This window comes from Nycticebus coucang, chromosome 9 (genome assembly GCF_027406575.1).
Source record: "Nycticebus coucang isolate mNycCou1 chromosome 9, mNycCou1.pri, whole genome shotgun sequence".
Lineage (NCBI taxonomy): Eukaryota > Metazoa > Chordata > Mammalia > Primates > Lorisidae > Nycticebus > Nycticebus coucang.
In genome coordinates, this window is record NC_069788.1 from 127,136,806 (window position 1) to 127,161,527 (window position 24,722).

The 24,722-nt window shown below is 46.5% G+C and overlaps 1 protein-coding gene across 3 annotated transcripts in view; it reads right to left on the reverse strand.

Moving 5' to 3' along the window:
- The window catches only part of ARMH4 (armadillo like helical domain containing 4), a 183,384-nt gene that overhangs the window by 1,852 nt on the left and 156,810 nt on the right, over positions 1 to 24,722 (reverse strand). For all 3 annotated transcript variants that reach the window (XM_053603563.1, XM_053603562.1, XM_053603561.1), the window contains one exon: positions 1,962 to 1,993. In XM_053603563.1, the coding sequence (XP_053459538.1) occupies positions 1,962 to 1,993 (32 nt within the window). The remainder of the gene's footprint in view (positions 1 to 1,961; positions 1,994 to 24,722) is intronic.

A 24,722-nucleotide genomic window follows, 5' to 3' on the forward strand; every position in this document is an offset into this window, starting at 1 on the left:
AAGAGGCTAAGTGTCCCTAGCCCCAAAGAAAGGAAGTGGCAGGGAAGGGCACAGAAATCACTGCAGATAGTCTTGGTGCCTCCAGAAGAGCCGGAGGAATCATACCCATATGTATTTCCAACACCCCTAGGTGGTCTCTATGGATACCTCGGTCCTCAGGGAGCAGCATGACCCCCACAGTCCTGGGCCTCTGGGCCAGGCCCTCATCCTAAGGGGGACTCCTACACCTTGACCAGTGGGAGTCCCACAGACCAGAGGGGCCTATACTAACCTGGAGCCTTTCACTCCAACAAGTAAGTTGGCATGCACATGATTTTAAAGTTATATATTCTGTCTAGTACCTTTCTTTTCTCTGACCAAAATTACTGTACACATGTGCCCCCAGATGTCACACCCTGAGAGGAAGGTGGCTGCTACAGAGTAATACTCCAAACAAGAATCCATAACCTGAACTAATCATGAGGAAACATCCAAAAACCTAAAGGGAAGAACATTCTGTTATGAATAAAATGACTGTATTCCTTGAAAATGTCAGTGTTATATAAGAAAAAAGATGTTAGATTGTCTACTGGCTTCATATTAGTATTGAGTATATTGGATTCTTGCTTCTCCATTCTTGTGATACTTTACTAAGAAGACTGTGTTCCAGCTCCATCCAGGTTAACACAGCTAGTACACACCAAGAGAAAAACTCAAATCAATCCAAGATGGGGGGCAGGGTAACAAGAGGGGGGATGGGTATGCTCTCACTTAATGGGCACCACGTTAGGGTGTGTGACACACCTCTTTGGGGGGGCACAATTATAAGAGGGACTTTACCTAACAAATGCAAACACTATGACCTAATTCTTCAAACCCTCAATGAACCTGAAACAATAAAAAAAAAAGTTCCAGGTTAAAAGAAATTAAAGAAACATGACAAATAAACAAGTTACATAATTCTGGACTGGATCCTGCCAAGGGAAGAAAAAATGGTTTTAAAATGATATTTGGGTCTGTTGAAAAAACTGAAATACAGAGGGCAGATTCCATGAAAGTGTTACACTGATGTTACACATAGTCAGGCTAATGCTTACACTAAGATTTGCTAACAAAATATTCCTACTCCCAGGAAATGGGCACTGAAGTATTTAGAGGTAAACAGGCTGTTACGTCTATAACTCATCCTCAAATGGTTCAGGGGAAAAAGAGGAGAATGTGCCAGCAAATGATTAAGCAAAAGGAGTAAAATGTGAACAATGCCTGCATCTGGGTAAAGGTGTTGAGAATGCTCTTTATATTATCCTTATTCTTGTATCTTGTCTATAAATTTTAAATTATTTCCAGGTTAAGTTTTAAATGTTTAAAGTAAACTTTAAATCAAAATAGTACTACATGTGCTGCTGTTTGTTTGGCTTTGGAGATTCTTTGTTTGTTTGTTTGAAGTTTATGGGAAAGGTAGCCTTTCTGTTTAGAATAATATATTTGTTCAGAAACATCTGTTGTCAAGAAGCTACAAGATAACTAACTGATATATAAAGTCAGCTGAACCAAGACAATGTCCTCATGACTTCTACCCGTTCCCAAACTTGACCATGCATTACAATCACTTGTTAAAAAAGATTTGTGGGGTCCCATTCCCAGAGTTCCTGATTTGGTAAGTTCAAAGTGGGGTCGGAGAATCTGCATTTCTAACAATCTCCCAAGTGATACTGATACTAGTGGTCCAGACCACACACTGAGCATCATTGCTATGAAGTACAGTTTGGGTCATTTGTTTTTTGGATGTTTTCCTAAAGCTAGAAGAAATAGAATGGTTTTGGTGACCTAATAACAAGGCTGGACTTTATTACACAATTAAAACTGTTATGCATCCTTAGTTTTGAGACAGAATTTAGATATACCTATCGGTATAGCTTTTCAATTTGTCAAAGCAGTGTGCCTGTTAAGATAAATTCAAAGGAGGAATATACTTTTCTTACCTTGTCTTTTAATTTTTCCATCCAGCTTCTCACTAGAAAAAATAAGAGAATAAAATGTAAATAGCTATATTTTACTTATATCTCATGGTATTAAGTTAATTTGATACATTGAAGAGGTCAGTACAGTAAAAGGATCAAGAATATTAACATAACAATAGTAATGGTCTTGTTTTTATTTCTACTTATTTAAAAATGTCGAAGAGCACAAACATCTGTCATATCATTATTAGAACACAGAATGTTTTTGCCTGCTGAATGTCACTATTAATGAGTGCTTTGGGGGGAGGTCTGGAGAAACAACACCAATTATTTTGTTCTCTAACATTTTTTCTTTAGTTTTATTCCTTCTATTTCTCAGTTTTTAAGCTCAGTGGGAATGCAGTGCTTGAGTCAAAGTCAGAGATAAGAAGCTGAGGCAGGAAAGGGTGTGGGCAGGCTGGGCTCCCCGCCACTGGCTGCAGAAAGGAGGTGGCGGGGGGACAAACTGGTCAACTGAGTTAGCCGATAAAAGGCAGCATGTGTTCAGATCTGGGGCCTCTTCACTCACAGAGAGGGACCTGCCTTGCTGTTTGAGACTTATTTTCTTTATAGTATGTGTGCTTTTGTTTCACAGTAAATGTATGGTGATGGTGACTGCTCTGTATGTGTGATCACTGTCACCATGTAGGCAGCAGTGCTCTTACTTGGCACTGGGAACCAAGAACCGGGAAACATCCAACTTCAGATGGACCTAACAATGGGCCAAGAAAAAAGCCAAAAAAAACAAGCAGCAGGCCAGACAATGGCCTTGGACTGTTTTCTGGCCCCTGGCACAGACACACCAAGAAGATGGTGCCTCCACTTATAGCGTGACCCTGGGAATAACACATTGGCGGGTGCTCCCAATGGCCAGCACATGCGGACAGCTCTGTTCCTTATGAAGCACATCGCAGACACACCATCATTTGATCAACAAACCAAGGACAGACATGAGACTGTGTAAAATTATAATCAGACAAATTATGAAGAAACTAAAACTCAAAGAAGCTAAGAGAATTGACTTTGTTTAACCAGGAGATTTTATATCTTTTGTTACAACTTGGATGGATTTAGAGGACATTCTCCTAAGTAAAATAACACAAGAATGGAAAAACAAGTATGTCATGTTCTCTCATACTGAATGAAATTCATAGATTAACAACAATGTGAACATGTGAAAGAAAAACTCAGTCAAATTGAAGAACTGGGGGAAGGGTTGGGTAAGTTCCCACCCAAGAGGGCAAACAATGTAACTTAATCATATGTGCCCTTCTATTAATCCAAAATAAATTTTTAAATTTTTAAAAAATAAAACATCAATTCCCAACTTGAAAAAAAATCTTTAAAAAAAAAATCTAGAATTGGGGAGCGGGGAAGAGTCACTGGAATGCAAACCTGATTGACCAACCTGGGAATAGGACTGCCCAGCTACCACTTATTTTGGTGAGACCTCCACTCTTCTGTTCCTTCAGGTTGAAAATGTGGGGACACGTTTGGCTCTTCCAGTTCCTGGCTCTAATCTCACATACAAACCATGTCAGGTCCACTCAGGTTTGTCCTTCCCTCAGAGCTTCCTCTGTCTTATACAGGATCCTGGTGCAGGTGGTGATCACTCAGGACAAGGACAAGGTCATAGAAAGGTCAGAGGAAGAAAGTCTGGGCATCTCTGGAAAAGGCAGGGAGAGTGATTCTAGGAGTAGATCACTCTAGGGAGAAGCCAGGTCCCTCACCGACCCACAAACTTTGGAGAAACGTGAGAACCTCTGCACCCTCAGCTTCCTCATAAGGACACAGCCACATCAGGCTTGCAAGATGGTCAAGATTAGAAACATGTGCAAAGTGTTTAGATAATACTTGATGTCAAAAGACTGAAAAGCAAAACAGGAAATCTAAGGCAGGAGGGGAAGAACAAAGGTGAGTGAAATACCTATCGTGTGAGTATGTCTCAATTAAGTCCGAGACACAGATTTAAATTCTAGCAAGAGAATGTTTCCAATTTATTCATTCATTCATTCAACAAACAGGTATTATGCAGGTTGTGTTGGATCAGGCATTGTGCTGTGGGTTGGTAGAATTTATGGATCTAATTCCAGTGAGAAAGGGGTTAGGCCAGCAAGTCCGAGAAGGGAATGAGAAGCAGGAATGCCAAGACTGAGAGTGAGGGGAGAGGCAGATAGCCAGTTGCTGGGACACAAGGCAGAACGTCAACCTTTGAAGCAAGATGCTTGGAATCAGGGAATAGGCTGGAAGCAAAAGAGAGGTGGGGGCAGGAAAGCCGCTGTGAGTGTTGGCAGCCACTGTTAACCTGAACAGCCACTTCATGCAGGGTGCTGCTGGTCCGGCCCTAACAAGGCCTGAGCCTATGTGCTGACACCTGGAGATTATTTCTTCACTTCCAAGGCTACAGTGATAGGTAAGTTGGGGAACTGGACTCCATGGTACTGGTCAAAGACCCAGGGCACTCTGTGTACCCAGTGAAGTGTTGACTAACTATAAATATAGTCCAGAGTGAAAACACTTTGAAGATAGGAAGATATTGGATAACCATGTAACCTATAAAAAAGAATTTGTTTAAGATACATTGTGATGAGCAGTAACATTGCTGATGTTTACTTTTACTGTAAGAATAAAAATAACAAAGAGAAAAAGGAAGGCAGAGCCGATCTTTGAGGAGACATCCTCTCTGTTCTCTGGAATTGCTGGCTTTCTTGTAAATAAAAGTGAAACCGTTGACCTCTCATCTGCTTCTCTGTTGATTGGCTTGGGTGACAGGTGGACAGACTGCTTGGTGCAGCAACCCGAGCACCTCAGGGAGCAGTGAGCCAGGGCAGGACAAGGGTCAGCTTGGAGAGGAGAACGGGGAGGTAAAGACCAACCCACGGTCCAAAGCACCGAGAGACTTCACTGCTGAGGAAACTCACTGAGAAACGTTCTAATGTAGGCGTTATGCAGGCTGGACTCACTGGTAAACCGTCAACATCTTAGGTGCTTAGAGTAAATTTCACAGAAAACTCTGCATGGTTCTCTAACAAAGTAACTGTCAATGGAAGGATGTTCACAGGTGCACAGGTCTTCTAAAAGAGCATGTGCAATAGATTTAGTTCAATAATTTATAACACAGAAAAGAAGGCCGGGCAAAATCTTGCCTGCTGAGGAGTGATAGACAGAGGATACTGAGCAAGTGTTTGGGTGGTCGGGGATCTGAAAAGATTGAGAAAATAGTATTCTTAGAGTATAGAAGCCTGACTGTGTTTCCCTAGCTAAGAGCATGAGGCCTCAGAGGGCCATGCCTGTGCCTCCCAGGTACCCACCAGGGTATCAGATACTCAGGTGCTTAATAAATATTTTTCCTTCTTTTAGCAAATATTTATTGCTTCTAAGTGAGTGCACAATCATTGAGTAAGCATGATTCTCTTTCATAAAGATTCTGTAAAGTGTTTTTGGCAAAACATTCAAGGCAGAATAAAATAAATTGAACACAGTGATTATTTTCAAACTTAATAGAAATCAACAAAGGAATGCAAAAGCAAGAATAGAGAAAATCATAAAGAAATATTCTATTAAAAAATATAATTTATAAGGAGGAGAATCAACACTGCAATTTTTTTTAAAGTAGAAAAAGATCTCATAAATGAAGGGAGTATGAGCTGATAAAGCTTTTCAGAGTTGGCTGGGGGGAGACTTGCAATTAATATCAAAAGCTTTAAAAAAAGTTTAAAATATTTTATCCAAAGCTCCATTTATATAAAAAATGCATCTTAAACAATTAACCATGGGTGTGCCCAAAACACTCAAGGGAAAACAAAACCTGAGGCTAAGTTTACAGAGTAGAATATTGTAAGAAAACAAAAATATATGAAGAAAAATACTTAATGCTAAGGGGTTGTTCAAATTATATATTGCAAATAAAAAATATTTAGGATGTATAATGTGAGCCCAAGTTTGTAGATAAAAATATCAGGTGTATAATTTAAACAATGTACATCAAAATGTTAACTGAATTAATCAATGGGCAGTAGAATTGTGGGTAGAATTTTGTTTTTATTTCCCATTTTTAGGATTTCTCATGTTATAATTTCTTATTATTTTTAAATTAAGAAAAAAACACATTTTACAACAAAACTTCCCAAAGTTGAAGCCTTTCTACTTGGCTGATTCCTCTGCCCACAGCTACAGATTCACTCTAATCCCCCTGATTTGGTTTGTTTTCCTTCTTGAAGTTTTACTTAATGCAAACCCAACAGCGCAGCAATATAATAAGGCATTTGTTATCCTTCTAGTAGGGAGAGGAGTACAAAGCAGGCATGAATAAAAGGTCATATATGCCAGGCCCACAGCTGACATCAGACAAAAGGTGAAAAGCTGACCTCTGAGGTCAGGAAAGAGACAAGGATGGCCACTTTCACCATTTCTATTCATCCTAGTACTGAAGTTCTAGCCAGAGCAAGTGGGCAAGAGAAATAAATAAAAGCCATCCAATTACAAAGAAAGAAAGAAGTTCAATTGTCTCTGTTTGCAGACAACACGATCTTATTTATACAAAACCCTAAAGATGCCATCAAAAAGCTGTTAGAATTTACCAAAGAATTCAGTAAAGGCACAGTATACAAAACCAACATACACACATCAATAGCATTTCCATACACCAACAAACTATCTGAAAAAGAAATCAAGAATAGCTGCACCTGGGGCCCCTCTACATAAGAGGACGCTGGTGAGCACCAGGGAGGATTCGTTCTTAATGATCCACGCCTACTTTCCTTTTTTAAGATTAATTTTCAAATTAACAAATAAAAATTATATAATTTGTCATGTACGACCTGATGTTTGGAAATATGTATACATTGTGGAAAGGCTAAATTAAGCTAATTAACATACGTAGCCTTACCTCATATACTTAGCATTTTTGTGGTAAGGGACACTTAAATCTACTCTTTAGGCAATTTTCTTTTCTTTTCTCTTTTTTTAGACAGAGTCTCACTTTTTCACCCTCTGTAGAACACTCTGGCATCACAGCTCACAGTAACCTCAAACTCTTCGGCTCAAGTGATTCTCTCTTGCCTCAGAGACCCAAGTAGCTGGGACTACAGGCACCTGCTATTTTTAGAGATGGAGGTCTTGCTCTTTCTCAGGCTGGTCTCAAACCTGTGAGCCTGTTGGCCATTTGTATGTTTTTTTGTTTTTTTGTTTTTTTTGAGAAATGTCTATTTAGATCCTTTGCCCATTTTTAAACCTGGTTATTTGTTTTCTTGCTAATTTTATTTATTTATTTTTTTATTGTTAAATCATAGCTGTGTACATTAGTGCAATCGCCTATACCCATTCTAAGATGCACCGTGGGTGTGGCCCCACCCATTACCCTCCCTTCACCAAATCCTCCCCCCTCCCTTCCCCTTCCTTGGCCCTTTCCCCCTAGTCTTGTGCTATAGTTGGGTTATAGTCTTCACATGAAAGCTATAATTTAGCTTCATAGTAGGGCTGAGTACATTGGATACTTTTTCTTCCATTCCTGAGATACTTTGCTAAGAAGAATATGTTCCAGCTCCATCCATGTAAACATGAAAGAGGTAAAGTCTCCATCTTTCTTTAAGGCTGTTTTCTTGCTATTGAATTGTTGAATTCCTTATATATTTTGGATAGTAACCTTTTTATCAAATATATAGTTTGCAAATATTTTAGCCCATTCTTTAGGTTGTCTTTTCATTTTGTTGTTTTTTTCCTTGACCGTGAAGAAGCTTCTTAACTTGATGAAATTCCATTTGTCTATTTTTGTTTTTGTTGCCTGAGATTTTTGAGTCGTATCTGAAAAATCATTGCCCCAAGCAATGCCATTAATCTTTAATCTTATGTTTTTTTCTAGTAGATTTACAACATCAGCTCTTATGTTTAAATCTTTACTCCATTTTGAATTGATTTTTGTATGTGCTGTGAGATGAGGGTCTAAGTTCATTTTTTTTTTTTAATGTAGAGTCTCACTTTGTTGCCCTGAGCACTGAGGTTCCTGGTCTGTGATTTTACCACTCAGCAGTGACAAGTCCACACTCAGGGAACTTGAGACTTGCATTCTCATGAGGTCTCTTCTCACATTTGCTCCACCTGAGCTGTCCATCAGTGAAAAAGAAAATGGTTTGGTCTTCCTAGTTTATTTTTAACACAAAGCTTACCACTCTCCTAAGTTCAGTACCATCGAGCTTCCAGCACAAAGTCAAGTCTGTGTGAATTGCTTGCCAGACCCACTGAGTCTAAAGTTTGCCATCTGGAGATACAGCTGAGGCTTTGGCAACCCTGCAGTCCACTAGCCCTACCCACAGTCCTTCCTTGTTCTCAATTATATGGAAGGCAATTAACCACGTCAGTTTTAAGACAAAGCCCCAAACACCCTTCTCATTTATATCACTCTTGGAGCTTCTACTGATAAAAGCCACACCTTGATCCCAGGGCTAGGGTAAAGAGCAGATTGCCTAGTGACCAAGGGACTCCAAAGTCCCATGTCTACAGATGGCCTTATCCCAAGTTTCTGACATGATTCACCTTCATCACTATGACCCTCCCACTTCCCTAATGCCTGGACTCAGCGAGCAAATGAAATCAGTTAGAAGTGGAGTGAGTGCTAACATGGTTTTCAAGGCAGCTTTGGGTTAAGTTCCATTTACGAAGTTTATAATGCCTCACTCTTCACAATATTGGGCAAAACAAAACTGCACTCTCAAAAGAAATGAAGGCAAATCTTTGGTTTAAAAAGCCTGAACAGGCTGGGTGTGGTGGCTCACACCTATAATCCTAGCACTCGGGGGCGGGGTGGGGGGGGGGGTTGTGCTGTGAGGCAGGTGCATTACTTGAGCTCAGGAGTTCAAGACCAACCTGAGCAAGAGCAAGACCCCCTCTCTACTAAAAATAGAAAAACTAGCTAGGCATGGTGGCAAGTTCCTCTAGTCCCAGCTACCGGGGAGGCTGAGGCAGGAGGATTGCTTGAGCCCAAGAGTTTGAGGTTGCTGTGAGCTATAATACCATGACACTCTACCCAGGGTGACAGAGTGATGCTCTGTCTCAAAAATTAATTAATTAATTAATATTTTAAAATGCCTGAACACTGATGGTGAAAGGGTAGAAAGTTTCAGTCATGTAAGGTAAGTTCTGGAGATCTAACACACAGCATAGCGGATATGACAAAACTGTATACTTCAAAATTTACTAAGAAGGGCAAATCTTTTTTTTTTTTTTTTTGGCCAGGGCTAGGTTTGAACCCGCCACCTCCGGCATATGGGACCGGCGCCCTACTCCTTGAGCCACAGGCACCGCCCCTAAAAAGGGCAAATCTTATTTTTAAGGTATATACACTGAGAAATGATTGCCACAATAAAACTACTTTACATACCTTCAAAGTTACCTCTGTGTGTGCACAGAAGGCTTTTCCATCCACTAAGAGAGAAGGCCTCACATTCAGTGCTCCTACCAAAATAATAATGATAATAAAGAGGAGGACAGGATACTTTGGGAGGTGAAAGGCATGTTTTTGGCCTTGGTGATGATAGTTTCAGGGGTGTATACTTGTCCCCAAATTCATCAAGTTGTATACATTAAATATGCATAGCTTTCTATATGTCAGAAAAAGAACACCTGAGCATTACAGTTAATATATTCAAAGGCAGAGCTTTTCTGTCATCTAAATGGACTCCTTGAAAGTTTCCCCGAGCTTCTGATCCTTAGGAAAAGCCTAAATTCTTCGACAGACCACCACATCATGGTCAGTAAATCACCCAGACTCTAGCTGTCCCCCAACCCCTTTTAGTCCCTTCAGCAAACAGGAAACAGCTGTTAACCCACAGGCGGGCACAGCCTTCTCCTGATCGCTGCTCATTTCAAACATGATCCCACTTTGCCAAGCTCCCAAGACACTGCCCCTCCTGCCTGTCATGTTTACTTCTTTCCTGGTGCTGGAACCCTTACTTCTTGTCATTTTTTCTTGTGTGCTTACTTCTTTACTGGCAGTTTTTCTTCCCACAGAATTTCATGTGCCCTGAACTACAGAACCAGCTCTACAAACAGGCAGCTCCCCACACGCCTGTGCTGAGCACACCAGGCCCCATCCTCCTGGAGCAGCGCTGTGCACTGATCTCCGAGTTGGGGATTCTTGCATCCTGAAGGACAGTCTGGGCTTCGGCGTCTTTTGCCTTCTCCCCCTCTGCTGTTCGCCTGGCTTGTGAGGGAGTGCTTTTCCAGACCCCTCACTGAGGGGCGGCTTTTCTAGAATGCCTTCTTTGTGCAGGCTTTCAGCCCCTGCTCCCCACCCTACACCAGTCAAGGCCATGACTACTCTTAACCCCACAGTAAGAGGGGGTTAAGGCTAAATAATATTCCACTGCACAGACACCACCTTTTGCTTACCCATTCATCTGCCTATGGACTCCTGTGTGGCTTCCGCATTTTAACTACTACGAACAGTTGCTATGAACATGGGCATACAAATATCTCTTCGTGCCACCGCTTCCTGTTCTTTGGGGTACATACAACTGCAAGTAGAACTAGGTTTATTATTTGACATGTTTTTACTCAGTCAGCAAATGAATTCAACAATGTAAACATTTACTATCTAACAGGTACTACCAGGTACTGCAGAAGGTATCTATAAAGCCTAATACGTGTGTGTTTGTGAATCCCAGTGAAGACTGCAGCTAGGCCTAGAAGGGAGGAAGAGAAATCGAATTGTATTTTTTTCAGCAGACATCACTAAATCCCAAAGCTCTGAGCATCAATTAGATAGTAGAAGTAAAATCTGATTGTCTCAGAGACTCGTTTCCACACAAACACTTTTATGAATTATGTGACTGCTCATGGCCCCGAAATCACCATCAAGCAAAATGGTTTAGTTTTTACCCAGTAACAAATAAAATGTGGACCCACATATGAGTTTCTTATGAAGATGCACCCAGACTTTTAAGTGGCAATATAACCATGTACGTTATTGATGTTAAGTTTATTTTCTTCTTAATGTAGAAGTCTAAAGACCATGAGCTGCAGCAGCAGGTTACAGATGTGCACTAAGAGGACACAGCCAAATAACATCCACTTTCTCCATGGTCCACCATCACAGAGAAATACGTTTCCACGACTTGTGTGTTTGCACAGAGGCATTTGCAACAGATTTCAGATTTGCAACAGCTGAGAACCACAGCTACTGTGAACTCTAGGAAAGATGCTTCCAAAATTTTCATGCAATTTATGATAGACTGGCAAACTGAAATTCAACACCCAGTTGTTCACACAAAGGCAAAAAGAAATCCCCAATGGACATCAGACAAGAGTGACTTGCAAAGTTCTCTTGGACGTTGCTTTCTCCCACCATAGACCTATTTCCAAACCAGGCCACCTTCATTTCGTCTCTTGTTTCTTTCCAAGCAGTATTTTTGAAAAGCAATCTCGTCATACCACTCCCTGCTTTAAAACCCCTTCGAAGCCTCCTACTGCTCTTAGGAAAAAATCTAAACTTCTTCACTCAGCTTTAAAGGCCTTGCATGCGCTGAGTGTGCCTCGCCTCCAAACCTTCACTCTCATTCTACCCGCAGCCTGCCCCTCCTCTTCCCCCACTCACTCCTCCTATTCCTGCTTCAGACCCAGCTCCGAGGGCCCTTCACTGGGGAGGTATGTTCTGTCCCCTACACTTGATCTTTCAATGGGAACCCACAGCATCCTGTTGTCCCAATCCTGAAGGCCACACTCCAACAGGACTGTAACTGTCCCAGCAGCTGCCTTTGTTTGTGGGATAAAGTCTCTGAGGCAGGACCATGTCTGTTTTGCTCATTGCCACGGCTTCTGCACCAGGCAGGGCCTGACATGTGGGGGCCACTATTTGTTGAATTAATGAATCATCTGCCATGATAACACATTCTCGTCTTCATGCATTTGTAACCACGTAAAGGATAAATCTGTTGGGCTAACGTACATAACACGACCCTCCTGAATACTGTCTACAGGAGGGGCTCTTTATCATGCATGAGCCACAGACCCCTCAGTCTGTCAAATGAATACTCTGGATTCCTTTTTGGAATACTGTTTATAAATGCATAAACTAAAATACATACAACTGCAAAGAAAAAAGTATACTTAAATTCCATTATCAAGTCATTTCTTAAAATTTGGTATATAATAGTAAATACATCTTTTTACTATCTCATTAAAGAAGAATATAGAGTGGCAGATCTGAAAATTGCCATAATTGGAAAGCAATGATGAGCCTGAATGATGTTTTCAGATATCTGTGACAACTAGGGTGTGGCATGAAATTATCTGTAATATCTATTGGTGACAAGGACATCCTTAGTGCTAATATTACTGTGGCTATTGCCTACACTTATAATTAGACAAAACAGTAAAACAGAAGTTAGTAAAACTAAGGATGTGATTTTTGACATCCGAGGTCATGGCCCTCTGGAGAGATCCCTAAGAGAGCCGTGGAAATGCACTGCTTAGCTCTTCCGCTGTAAGTGAGCACTGTGGCTGGAAGCCCCTGTCACCCGTCCTCAATTCCTGGATGCACCCCACATATGTGCAGCCTCCGAGCCTGCCCTGGACTGCTCCCAGGCAGTGACTACCCACGGGGCACCTGTGCAAGCCCGTTCCCGTGGAACACAGGAGTCCTCCAGGGGTGACTTGGCTCAAGACTTCACAACCAGCCTGGCCCAGACATCCTTAGCTCTGAACTATCAACTGAGGCTTTTCCATCCTGTCCTCTTCCTTCCACCTCTCCTCTCACAAAAGTGGGGCTGCAAGCTCACCCTGCCTGCTCCTCTTTCCCGCTCCTTATCCTTTCCAGGTGTTTATTCCTACGAATGCCTTGAATGAGGAATCCCAACCCACATCTGCTTCTCGGAGGTCCTGAACTAACACGGTCCCTTTTAATTACGGTCCAGAGAAAGCCTGTATACCTGATTATCCTGAAGATATTCTGAAGTGAATCTGGAACACTTTGCCAGTATCTCCCACCCCATTTCAGAAAAAGGCTTTGAAGAGAATATTTTTAACAAAATCTTTCCCACTAACCCTTTGTCATCTAAAGGAAGGGCCACCAAGGGTTAAGTCCAAGGATTATCCTCCCCAGTAAAAAACAAGGGCTCATAAAGGAGCCCTGTGGAAAAAGGAGTGGGAGCTAAAACTTATGTCTATCGCAGAAACTGTTTAAAACAGTACGATCTGAAGGACCCACCAAGTCAGTCCATTGGGATAGCCTATTTCTCATTCCTGAGAGCCCCTCTCACTCCACACTGTACATTACAAAGTGAATTCATCAGAATTCCTCATATACAAGAGAAATCAATACACTGGATAGGGAGGTATAACTCAGAACTAACTGCGGGGATGACGCTGAGAAAGGGGGCATTGTAACAGCACGTTTTAGTGAGGAAGAAGGACAAAGACCGTTTGTAACGCAGAGCACTTCCCTCCCCGCTCTCTGGTCTTTCCACAAAGGACTTCAGGCATAATACATGTAACGACATAAAAAGCGATATTAGAACCAAAATAGGGGGAGAAAACGGAAAAAGAAAATGTAAAAAAGCACAAAACAATCAAGAAAGAAATAAGCACAAGTATGAAGCTTCTAAAGTCTGGGAGAGTTAGTAGAACTGATGGGGAAAATTCTGTTCTCAGCATCCTAAGCTGAAGCCTGGATTCATTTTCCCACCAAGGCCCCGTGGGTTAGATTCTGCAGGACTCTGAGAAGAAACCCCACTTCCAGTACACTGTGAGCTGTATCAGTCCCACAGGCCGCTCCAGGGACCTCGGCATGACACACAGCATGGCTTCTAAGGGATAGTACCCTCTGAGTTTCTAATCAGTTGTTTTTTTGTTTGTTTGTTGAGACAGAATCTCAAGCTGTCACCCTGGGTAGAGTGTGGTGTTGTCACAGCTCACAGCAACCTCAAACTCTTGGGCTCAAGCAATTCTCTTGCCTCAGCCTCCCAAGCATCTGGGAATACAGGTGCCCACCACAACATTCAGCTATTTGTTGTTGTTGTTGTTACAGTTGTCATTGTTGTTTAGCTGCCATGCATTCAGTTTGAACTTGCCAGCCTCAGGGTATGTGGCTGGTGCCATAACCACCGTGCTACGGGCACTGAGTGTTCTACTCAGTTTTTGGAATAGAATTCATTCACAGACAGAAAATGCCCTATGTTTCCCAAGGTAAAAAGAAACATGATGTTGTGAGTTGAATTGTGGCCTCCAGAAAAATACTCTGAGTCCTAACTTCCGGTACCTCAGAATGTAAGCTAACCGATGGTTGTGGATGTAAAATGGTTAAATTAAAATGAGGTCAGACTGGAGCAGAGTGGGTCCTCATTCCAATGTGACCAATGTCCTTGTAGCACCACGAAGAAAGAAATCCAAAGAGAGCGGTGAATGAGAGCACAGAGGCGCACGGGAGGAGGCGGCTGGACAACCAAGGCAGGAGGGGAGCAGGATGGGACGACAGAGCACAGAGGCGCACGGGAGGAGGCGGCTGGACAACCAAGGCAGGAGGGGAGCAGGATGGGACGACAGAGCACAGAGGCGCACGGGAGGAGACGGCTGGACAACCAAGGCAGGAGGGGAGCAGGATGGGACGAATGAGCACAGAGGCCCACGGGAGGAGGCGGCTGGACAACCAAGGCAGGAGGGGAGCAGGATGGGACGACAGAGCACAGAGGCCCACGGGAGGAGGTGGCTGGACAACCAAGGCAGGAGGGGAGCAGGATGGGACGACAGAGCACAGAGGCCCACGGGAGGGGGCGGCTGGACAACCAAGGCAGGAGGAGAGCAGGATGGGACGACAGAGCACAGAGGCCCACGGGAGGAGGCGGCTGGACAACCAAGGCAGGAGGGGAGCAGGATGGGACGACAGAGCACAGAGGCGCACGGGAGGAGACGGCTGGACAACCAAGGCAGGAGGGGAGCAGGATGGGACGACAGAGCACAGAGGCCCACGGGAGGAGGCGGCTGGACAACCAAGGCAGGAGGGGAGCAGGATGGGACGACAGAGCACAGAGGCCCAGGGGAGGAGACAGCTGGACAACCAAGGCAGGAGGGGAACAGGATGGGACGAATGAGCACAGAGGCCCACAGGAGGGGGCGGCTGGACAACCAAGGCAGGAGGGGAGCAGGATGGGACGACAGAGCACAGAGGCCCACGGGAGGGGGCGGCTGGACAACCAAGGCAGGAGGAGAGCAGGATGGGACGACAGAGCACAGAGGCCCAGGGGAGGAGGCGGCTGGACAACCAAGGCAGGAGGGGAGCAGGATGGGACGACAGAGCACAGAGGCCCAGGGGAGGAGGCGGCTGGACAACCAAGGCAGGAGGGGAGCAGGATGGGACGACAGAGCACAGAGGCCCAGGGGAGGAGGCGGCTGGACAACCAAGGCAGGAGGGGAGCAGGATGGGACGACAGAGCACAGAGGCCCACGGGAGGGGGCGGCTGGACAACCAAGGCAGGAGGGGAGCAGGATGGGACGACAGAGCACAGAGGCGCACGGGAGGAGACGGCTGGACAACCAAGGCAGGAGGGGAGCAGGATGGGACGACAGAGCACAGAGGCCCAGGGGAGGAGACGGCTGGACAACCAAGGCAGGAGGGGAGCAGGATGGGACGACAGAGCACAGAGGCGCACGGGAGGAGACGGCTGGACAACCAAGGCAGGAGGGGAGCAGAATGGGACGACAGAGCACAGAGGCCCAGGGGAGGAGACAGCTGGACAACCAAGGCAGGAGGGGAGCAGGATGGGACGACAGAGCACAGAGGCCCAGGGGAGGAGACAGCTGGACAACCAAGGCAGGAGGGGAGCAGGATGGGACGACAGAGCACAGAGGCCCAGGGGAGGAGACAGCTGGACAACCAAGGCAGGAGGGGAGCAGGATGGGACGAATGAGCACAGAGGCCCACGGGAGGGGGCGGCTGGACAACCAAGGCAGGAGGGGAGCAGGATGGGACAACAGAGCACAGAGGCCCACGGGAGGGGGCGGCTGGACAACCAAGGCAGGAGGAGAGCAGGATGGGACGACAGAGCACAGAGGCCCAGGGGAGGAGGCGGCTGGACAACCAAGGCAGGAGGGGAGCAGGATGGGACGACAGAGCACAGAGGCCCAGGGGAGGAGGCGGCTGGACAACCAAGGCAGGAGGGGAACAGGATGGGACGACAGAGCACAGAGGCCCAGGGGAGGAGGCGGCTGGACAACCAAGGCAGGAGGGGAGCAGGATGGGACGACAGAGCACAGAGGCCCACGGGAGGAGGCGGCTGGACAACCAAGGCAGGAGGGGAGCAGGATGGGACGACAGAGCACAGAGGCCCACGGGAGGGGGCGGCTGGACAACCAAGGCAGGAGGGGAGCAGGATGGGACGAATGAGCACAGAGGCCCACGGGAGGAGGCGGCTGGACAACCAAGGCAGGAGGGGAGCAGGATGGGACGAATGAGCACAGAGGCCCACGGGAGGAGGCGGCTGGACAACCAAGGCAGGAGGGGAGCAGGATGGGACGAATGAGCACAGAGGCCCACGGGAGGGGGCGGCTGGACAACCAAGGCAGGAGGAGAGCAGGATGGGACGACAGAGCACAGAGGCCCAGGGGAGGAGGCGGCTGGACAACCAAGGCAGGAGGGGAGCAGGATGGGACGACAGAGCACAGAGGCCCAGGGGAGGAGGCGGCTGGACAACCAAGGCAGGAGGGGAGCAGGATGGGACGACAGAGCACAGAGGCCCACGGGAGGGGGCGGCTGGACAACCAAGGCAGGAGGAGAGCAGGATGGGACGACAGAGCACAGAGGCCCACGGGAGGAGGCGGCTGGACAACCAAGGCAGGAGGGGAGCAGGATGGGACGACAGAGCACAGAGGCCCACGGGAGGAGGCGGCTGGACAACCAAGGCAGGAGGGGAGCAGGATGGGACGACAGAGCACAGAGGCCCACGGGAGGAGGCGGCTGGACAACCAAGGCAGGAGGGGAGCAGGATGGGACGAATGAGCACAGAGGCCCACGGGAGGAGGCGGCTGGACAACCAAGGCAGGAGGGGAACAGGATGGGACGAATGAGCACAGAGGCCCACGGGAGGAGGCGGCTGGACAACCAAGGCAGGAGGGGAGCAGGATGGGACGACAGAGCACAGAGGCCCACAGGAGGGGATGGCTGGGACAACTATGGCAGGAGGAGACGAGGATGGGACACACCAGCAACATCAGGTGCCAGCAGCAGCCAGAAGGTGGGGAAGGGGCATGGAACACCCTCTCTTTAAGCCCTCAAGAAGGTGCTAGCCCTGCTGACATCGTGATTTTGACTTCCAGCTGCTGGAACTGTGGGAGCATGAATCTCTCTTCCTCTAAGCCACCCAGTTTGTGGTGCTTTATTGTGGCAGCTGGGGGAAAGAGAGCCCGCAGTGCAAGACTCCCCACCACAGTCCTCCCCGTCCAGCCTTCCCGCCTCTGTCACACCAAGCCATAGATCTGCAAGTCCCACGGGACGGTTCCACACTGGAGAAGGACAAGCACCCTGGGAACCAGCTCCCTGGTATCACTGATCAACCCACCAATGCACTCTAATGGCCCCAGTCACCTTTTCATTCCCAGAGAACAATTTTCATGCTGAGATGATCTAGCTTCAATTCTAGCCTCAATATATTACATTTAAACTGGCTTTTCTTCCAAAAACACTTATGAAAAATTGCCTCATTAATGCTCACTGCTCCCTTGTGCAGCGAGAGAAACAAAAACCATTATCTCAGTTTTGAAGATGAAGACACGGAACCCTAAAATCCCAGGAGTGTGAAGGACACCGGCAAAGCGGCCCAAACTCCCTGCTCAGCAGAGTCACCTCGGCACAGCTGCAGTTCACGGGCCCAGCTCAGCTCTGGAGCACAACCTGTGTCTGTACTTGGAACAAATTCTCCAAGGAATGGTCTCACCTTTCTCAGGTTTGAGGAATATATGGACAGACCCCTTTATAAGCTAAAACTTCCTATGGCCTTCCATTGGTAATAATTTTTTATTATAATGTTACTTACATAAAGAACACATATAGCCCTAAGCCTAGATTAAAAACCCTGCATCCTGATAGCTGTTTAATGTAACTATAAAACTGAAACAAATTCATAAATTAAATGAGATCCAAATAAATCCAAACCGATTTTAGTGCACTGGTCACCATGTGCCTGCTGTACTGACTTCCCCAGAGCAGGTCCCTGTGATGCGGTAGGCTCAGACCACATGTGCCAGAGGAGACCCATGTCCCTCTACTCTTCTCTCCAGGAGCTGTGCTGAGGCCTCATGGTCATGTAGCCTACCTCAAGGTCATGGCCTTCAAGACAATGCAAATGAAGGCTTTCTAATAATACAGCATTCTCAGCTATAAGGTGTCATCCACTTCTATCCAAATGCAAGCACAAGATTTAAAATTTCTCCTAGTAAACTTGCGGGTCTCCCTTTAATAAATTTTGATCTAATCCAACTGCCTTATTTCTGGCAGTTAGAATTTAGTGGGTATGGGGTTTAAATTCTTAGCAACAGCTAACACAGATAGTGCTTACAATGTAGCAGGCACTGTTCTAAGGCCTTTACGCATACAGACTAAATTCCTTATTCCATACAGACTAACTTCCTTATTCCATACAGAATCAACCCTGTAAGACAGGCAGAACCATTATCTCCGCTGTGTAGGTGAGAGAACTGGGGCAAAGGAGGTTAAGCAGTTTGCCGGGGATCGCACAGCTGGCAGAGGAAGGATTTGAACCCAGAGAGATTGGCTCCAGAGCTCCGCCCTCCACCCTCACCTACCCACACAGACTTTTCAGGAGAAGTACTCGGTACTCCAAGATTAATGGTCGAGTCCAACTTCACTCTGCTCCCAGAAGGTAGGAACCTGAGATGGGAGGCTGGCTAGCCGTAGTCACTAAGGAGCTGGGGCACAGGGTGGGAGTTTGCAGGAAAGAAAAGAGCCTTGGAGGGCGGTGCCTGTGGCTCAGTGGGTAGGGCGGCGGCCCCATATACCAAAGGTGGCAGGTTCAAACCTGTCCCCAGCCAAACTGCAACAAAAAATAGCCGGATGTTGTGGCAGGTGCCTATGGTCACAGGTACTCGGGAGGCTGAGACAAGAGAATCGCCAAAGCCCAGGAGTTGGAGGTTGCTGTGAGCTGTAATGCCACAGGATTCTACCAAGGGTGGTAAAGTGAGACTCTGTCTCTAAAAAAAAAAAGAGCCTTGAAAACCTGCCCAGTCCCCAAGTCAAAAAGCTAGGCATACCAAACAGGCATCCCTCCAGAAGACTGTGGCGAAGGAGAAGCACCTGGGCAGACAGCAGAAAAGAAAAACCAAGGAAACGGATGAGCTGGCAGGCATGAGCCCAGAGAGACAGAACTTAGGAACCTGCTCTCAGCAGAAGAGGGGAAAGCCCACAGCCTCAGGCCAGACAGAGAGGACACTGTGAGAGTTACCGACTCAGCTCCAGCAGAATCCTGCAGAAAGGACCTGAGGTCAGCTAAGGATGATCAACATCCTCATGCGTGTTACCCAACAGGCCCCCTCATGACCTGCGGTCAGCTGAGGATGGTCAACATCCTCATGCGTGTTACCCAACAGGCCCCCTCACAAGAGGGACAAAGGCGGCAGCAAAATCTTTACTGAGTTCAAAGTCTCAGAAGCCCCTTCCCAAAAATGACCATATCTTTTATCTTGTCACCTGCCAGGCACACAGTAGACTTTGCTCACTTAGACTAATTTCTTCCATTCCAAAAATAGACGGGCATCATGGCGGCGCCCGTAGCTCAGTAGGTAGGGGAGAACCCAGCCTGGGCCAGCTAAAAACAACAACAACAACTGCAACAACAACGACCACAACAATAAAAACAGCCGGGCTTTGTGGTGGGCACCTGTAGTCCCAACTACTTGGGAAGCTGAGGCAAGAGAATCACCTAAGCCCAAGAGCTGGAGGTTGCTGTGAGCTGTGACGCCGTGGCACTCTACCAAGGATGACATAGTGAGACTCTGTCTCAAAAAAAAAAAAAAAAAGACAGGCATCAGGCTACCTCAGGTTGCTGCAGACAGATCACAGATGAGGCAAGATTGAACGGCTGTGAGACTCTGAGGAACAGCGTGCCTTGCACAGCTGCCTAAAAGGAAAACTGGGTTTGTGTGGTGATGATAAGAGACATCCTGGCCCGTGTGACTTTCTCCTGCCCTTCAAATTGCAGAATGCTCACCTTGGCAGTCAGCGCTTTACACCTGTCTGCTTCTGGAGAGAATCTGGCACTTTTTTCTAACACAAGGGCAATTTTCTTGGAAGGAAACAACCACCAAGAAAAAAAAAACAGTACAGGGAAAGTGTTGAAAATGGGAAGAAAAAAACAAAAAAGTGTCAGGATATAAGCAACTGGAGAAAGATGACTGAAATCAGTAATGTATTTATAGAAAAGATAAGGAAGGCTCGGCACGTGCAGCTCAGTAGCTACAGTGCCAGCCACATACACCAAGGGTGGCGGGTTCAAACCCAGCCCCAGCCAGCTAAACAATGACAATTGCAACAAAAAATAGCCAGGCATTGTGGCGGGCACCTGTAGTCCCAACTACTTGGGAAGCTGAGGCAAGGGAATTGCTTAAGCCCAAGAGTTTGAGTTTGCTGTGAGCTGTGACGCCATGGCACTCTACCCAGGGTGACATAGTGAGAATCTGTCTCAAAAAAAAGAAACAAACAAAGAAAAGAAAAGATGGGGAAGGGAGAGCAGAGGAAAATAATCTTTTTAAGTGACTGGCTGGCAGTGAGTAAGAAGAGACTTATTTAAAAGCAATTTGGAAATGCTTTGTGCTCATAATTAAACCTTTTATTTCATAAATAAGAAATCAACCCACTGGATTTTTTAATCAAAATAGCAATAAGCCTTACTGATGAGACTGAAAGAAACTTAAGCAAAATAAAAGAAAAACCATACTGTGGAGAGCAGTCTTTCATTGCTGCAAGATATACTTGTTTCTGAACTATAAATAATGTCATAATCATAGATAGTCAATTTCACGTTTTTTTTTTTATTCAAAGAGCCTCTCTCCCCACCTGCGTATATGATCGTTTTGGCACCACAGGTGGTGTGAATTTCAGGTTTCAAAGTAGAAGCGATGAGGTAGACCCAGAAAGTTTAAATGTTGTGAACCTCATCGCCCTACCTTACTTCTCCGACATGGCCCTTGTGGACAATGGGCACAGAGAAAAGGCCCAGTCTCTCCTGGAAGGAGCGTATCTCACAGGGTGCCCTCGTGAGAACCGATATAAGACCCGGAGCAGCACAGATGGCGGTCACGTAACAGTAAACACAGTCGTTAGTGATGGAGGACTCTTACTACTGCTGAAGCTCGGGAGGAAACTCATTCCTCTCCTAGGACTGTCAAAGCCAGTGACTCAGTGGCAGAAAGGTGCCACCCAGCACGTTCGGCCCTCTCACAGCATGGGCCCCCCACATCACCTCAGAAAAAGAGCATCCTTTCCTTTAGTCTCAACTATGGAATCCAGACCCTGAATCTCGGCTTGTTCCCCTAAGACTCAATGTTCCCATGGCTTACAGCGCGAGTGATCTACCCAAAGCATTTTCAAAAAGGTTTTTTTCTTACCTTATGTTTAGGTTCTCACATAGAGAATCTAAACAATGGAATCACACCTGCATTTCACAGTCCTCTGTCTAGAGGGCACATCTCGGCCCCCACATGTAATGTTCACCTTCTAACCCCGGCACTGAATGGAGCATTTTCCAGATGCCTTTCACCTCCTTATGCTTTGATCTTCCACCTGGCAAGACAAGCACTGCTGGTGCAATGCCCTGTCCAGCCCTGCAGATATGGGACTATGGATGGGCCAGGGACAGACAGACCCTCTCAGGAGCCTCCGGACACTGCAGCAGGGCCTCGGGGCACTTCACTCAGACTCAGCTCAGTCAACACAGGTCCGAGGGGACCATTTCCTTAAAGCCTCCCTTGACTCAAGCTGCTGCCTCCCACTCTTTCCACCGTGGGCTGGTCACAGTGGCACACAGGTCATCATGTGCGTGACTGCTCTCTGGCACGGGAGCAGCTGATCCAGGGTGCCCACGGGAGACCAGGCGGAGATGCAGAAACCTGCCAGTGCTCCTGGAGCAGCCGGACTAGGGGCTGTCCAGCCGAGTCACGTCTCGCCTTGTGTTGAAGTTGGTTTCATTCTTTTTGTTTTATTGTTCTTTTTCTAATTACAGCAAAAATACATATGTAACATCTACATAAAATTTACCATCTTCACCATTTTCAAGTGTACAGTTCAATAGTGTTAAGTATGTTTACTTGTATGTTGTACGGGAAATGATCTCCAGAAATTTTGCATTTTGCAAAATTGAAACTTTGTACCCTTTAAACAACAATTTATCATTTTCCCCTCCCTGCAGCCCCTGGCAACCACCTGTGCTTGTGTTCAGGCAAGGTGGAACGTCTGGCCTGAAGCTCTTCACATCCTAAGGACATCAACAATATGTGACATGATGTCATAAACAGGAGTGAGAGAAGATGAAAACACTTATCTTGTTAAGTGAAGATAATTCTACAAATAAAGGAAAATTGCTCTTTCTATACTGCGTGGTAGGGCAGTGTCCCTTCTGGGAACGCAGCTGTGGCTGATCAGACACCCACACAGGACCGAGGATCTACGCTGGGGAGCAAGTGTGGAATCTCATGCTTATCCCCGAACTGCCAGAGCTCATCAGCAATGCAAAGTCTGTGACAACTCAGCAGATGAAAACAGCTTGAGGAGCAGTTCAGAGGACGATGGCAAAACTAACCACACCTATTTCTGGTGACTTCAGAAAATGGCATATTGGCCCAGTAGCCCCTCCAGGGAAACAGGTTCATCCATTCTAGCAACCTCAGCCTCCCTGGGAGGGGTCAGGCCAGAGAACCTGCAAGGTGCTGCCAACCCTGGCGATGAGCCGCTCTCTGCAGAGGGCTGCACTCACCCAGCATCCACACTCCGCAGCCCACCATGGTCCCACCCAAGACTGTTAAAGATTCAGCTGATGCAACCTTCAGCCCAGCCGAAATTACAAAAGGCATCGTTCTTCCCAAGAATACAAAAACCTCTGCTGAATAATCATTATATTCACAGAAGGAAGCTTCAGGGGTAGAAACAACTCCCCCACCTCTTCCTCTCCCTCTGATTGACTTTTGATAAAATGAGTCATCATCTGTTGCACCAAACCATCCTTGCCCTTTTCAGTTGAGGGCATCATCATTCTAGACTTTATTTCTATTTCTTCAAATTCAAAGACGTGTATGAATTCTCCAGTGGCCCCCAGAGGCCCCCCAGCCACACATCGTCTCTCACCTTCCCTGACATCACCACACTGGGTTCCACACAGCTCTCTTTAGAAGACATTGCAGGTTTCATTATCTAGTTAACAACTCAAAATAAAACACACGAGAAGAAAGGGAAAACTCGAGCATATTCTAAGTCTGCATTTTGCCAACAATTTTCAGCCTCTCTATTCTGTCCTGGTCCACTGCCAAAGTCCTGGCACCAAACGTGCTGTGCCCAGCCTCTGGCCCACCTCTGCGGCTCTGACCCTGCTCCAGGCCCTGGTCATCTCTTCCTCACATCAGTCCCAGGACTTGCAGCCCCCAGTGGCTCCCCTTCCTCTGGATGCACCTGAACTTTTCCACCTTCCCAGATACAAAGTCTGAGCTCCAACAAGTCCAGCAGGACTGTGCCCTCTCACCTGCTGTCCCTCTCATTTTATCCACCACACCTGTGCTCATTATTACATCAGCTCCGTGCTGGGCATTTCACACAGGGCTCACGGGTTCTCAAAACAACTGCTCCTGCTACAGCCTCATACTACAATCTGTATCATGGGGAGGTCTACAAATACTTAATCTGAACCTTTCTTGACATCAGAGATGTCATCAAAGCATTTCCAGACCTGTTTGTGTGTTTGTTTGCCCCTTGGGTCAACCACTCCATTCATCTGGACACAGTCCCTATACTAGCTTCTGTGCCCCACACTCCTCTCATCTTTTTGGCTATTCCTCCTCACATCTTTGGGGGCCTGACCGACTCTACTCCACCTCTGAATTATGAAAGTCTCTCAGGGCCCAGCCCCCAGTCACTGTCCAGGCTCTGCATTCACACCCTTGCATTACCAGCCTCTCCAGCAGCTGTACCCCTCTTATGCTGCCCAGGGAGGTCACACTCCCCAGCCCCGCCCAAGGCCCCGCTCCAGACACTGTCCTCTTCAGAGTCTCTCATTCACCTAAACATGCTCCCCCTCTCCTCACCCCTGCCCTAACCTGACTGGGATCCTAACCTGGTCACCCCCGTCTCAGTAAGGACATCCGACCTGCCTTAGCCAGAAATCTAGGAGTCACCTGGAATGCGCCCTTCCCTCACTCTTTCTCCATCAGTCATCAAAGCCTTGGTTCTACCTCCTACATTACTCTTGAACACACCCCGGCCCCGGCCCAGGAAAACCCATCTTTCTGGTCGCCCGGTCTATTGAGACAAACTCTCTCTGGCTTCCTTATATCTATTCTTGCTCCTTCCTCACTTATAATTATGTAGCATTCCTTACAAGCCATCCTGCAGCCAGACGATGCCTTTAAAGTTCAAATAGCACGTGAGAATATGCGCTCTCCTGCCCTCTTCCCTGTGCTACCCTGCAGCCTCCCACTGCTCACAGAATAAAATCCCACGGTCTCGAGGGTTTGGTCCCTGCTGATTCACGGGCCTCCACTGGG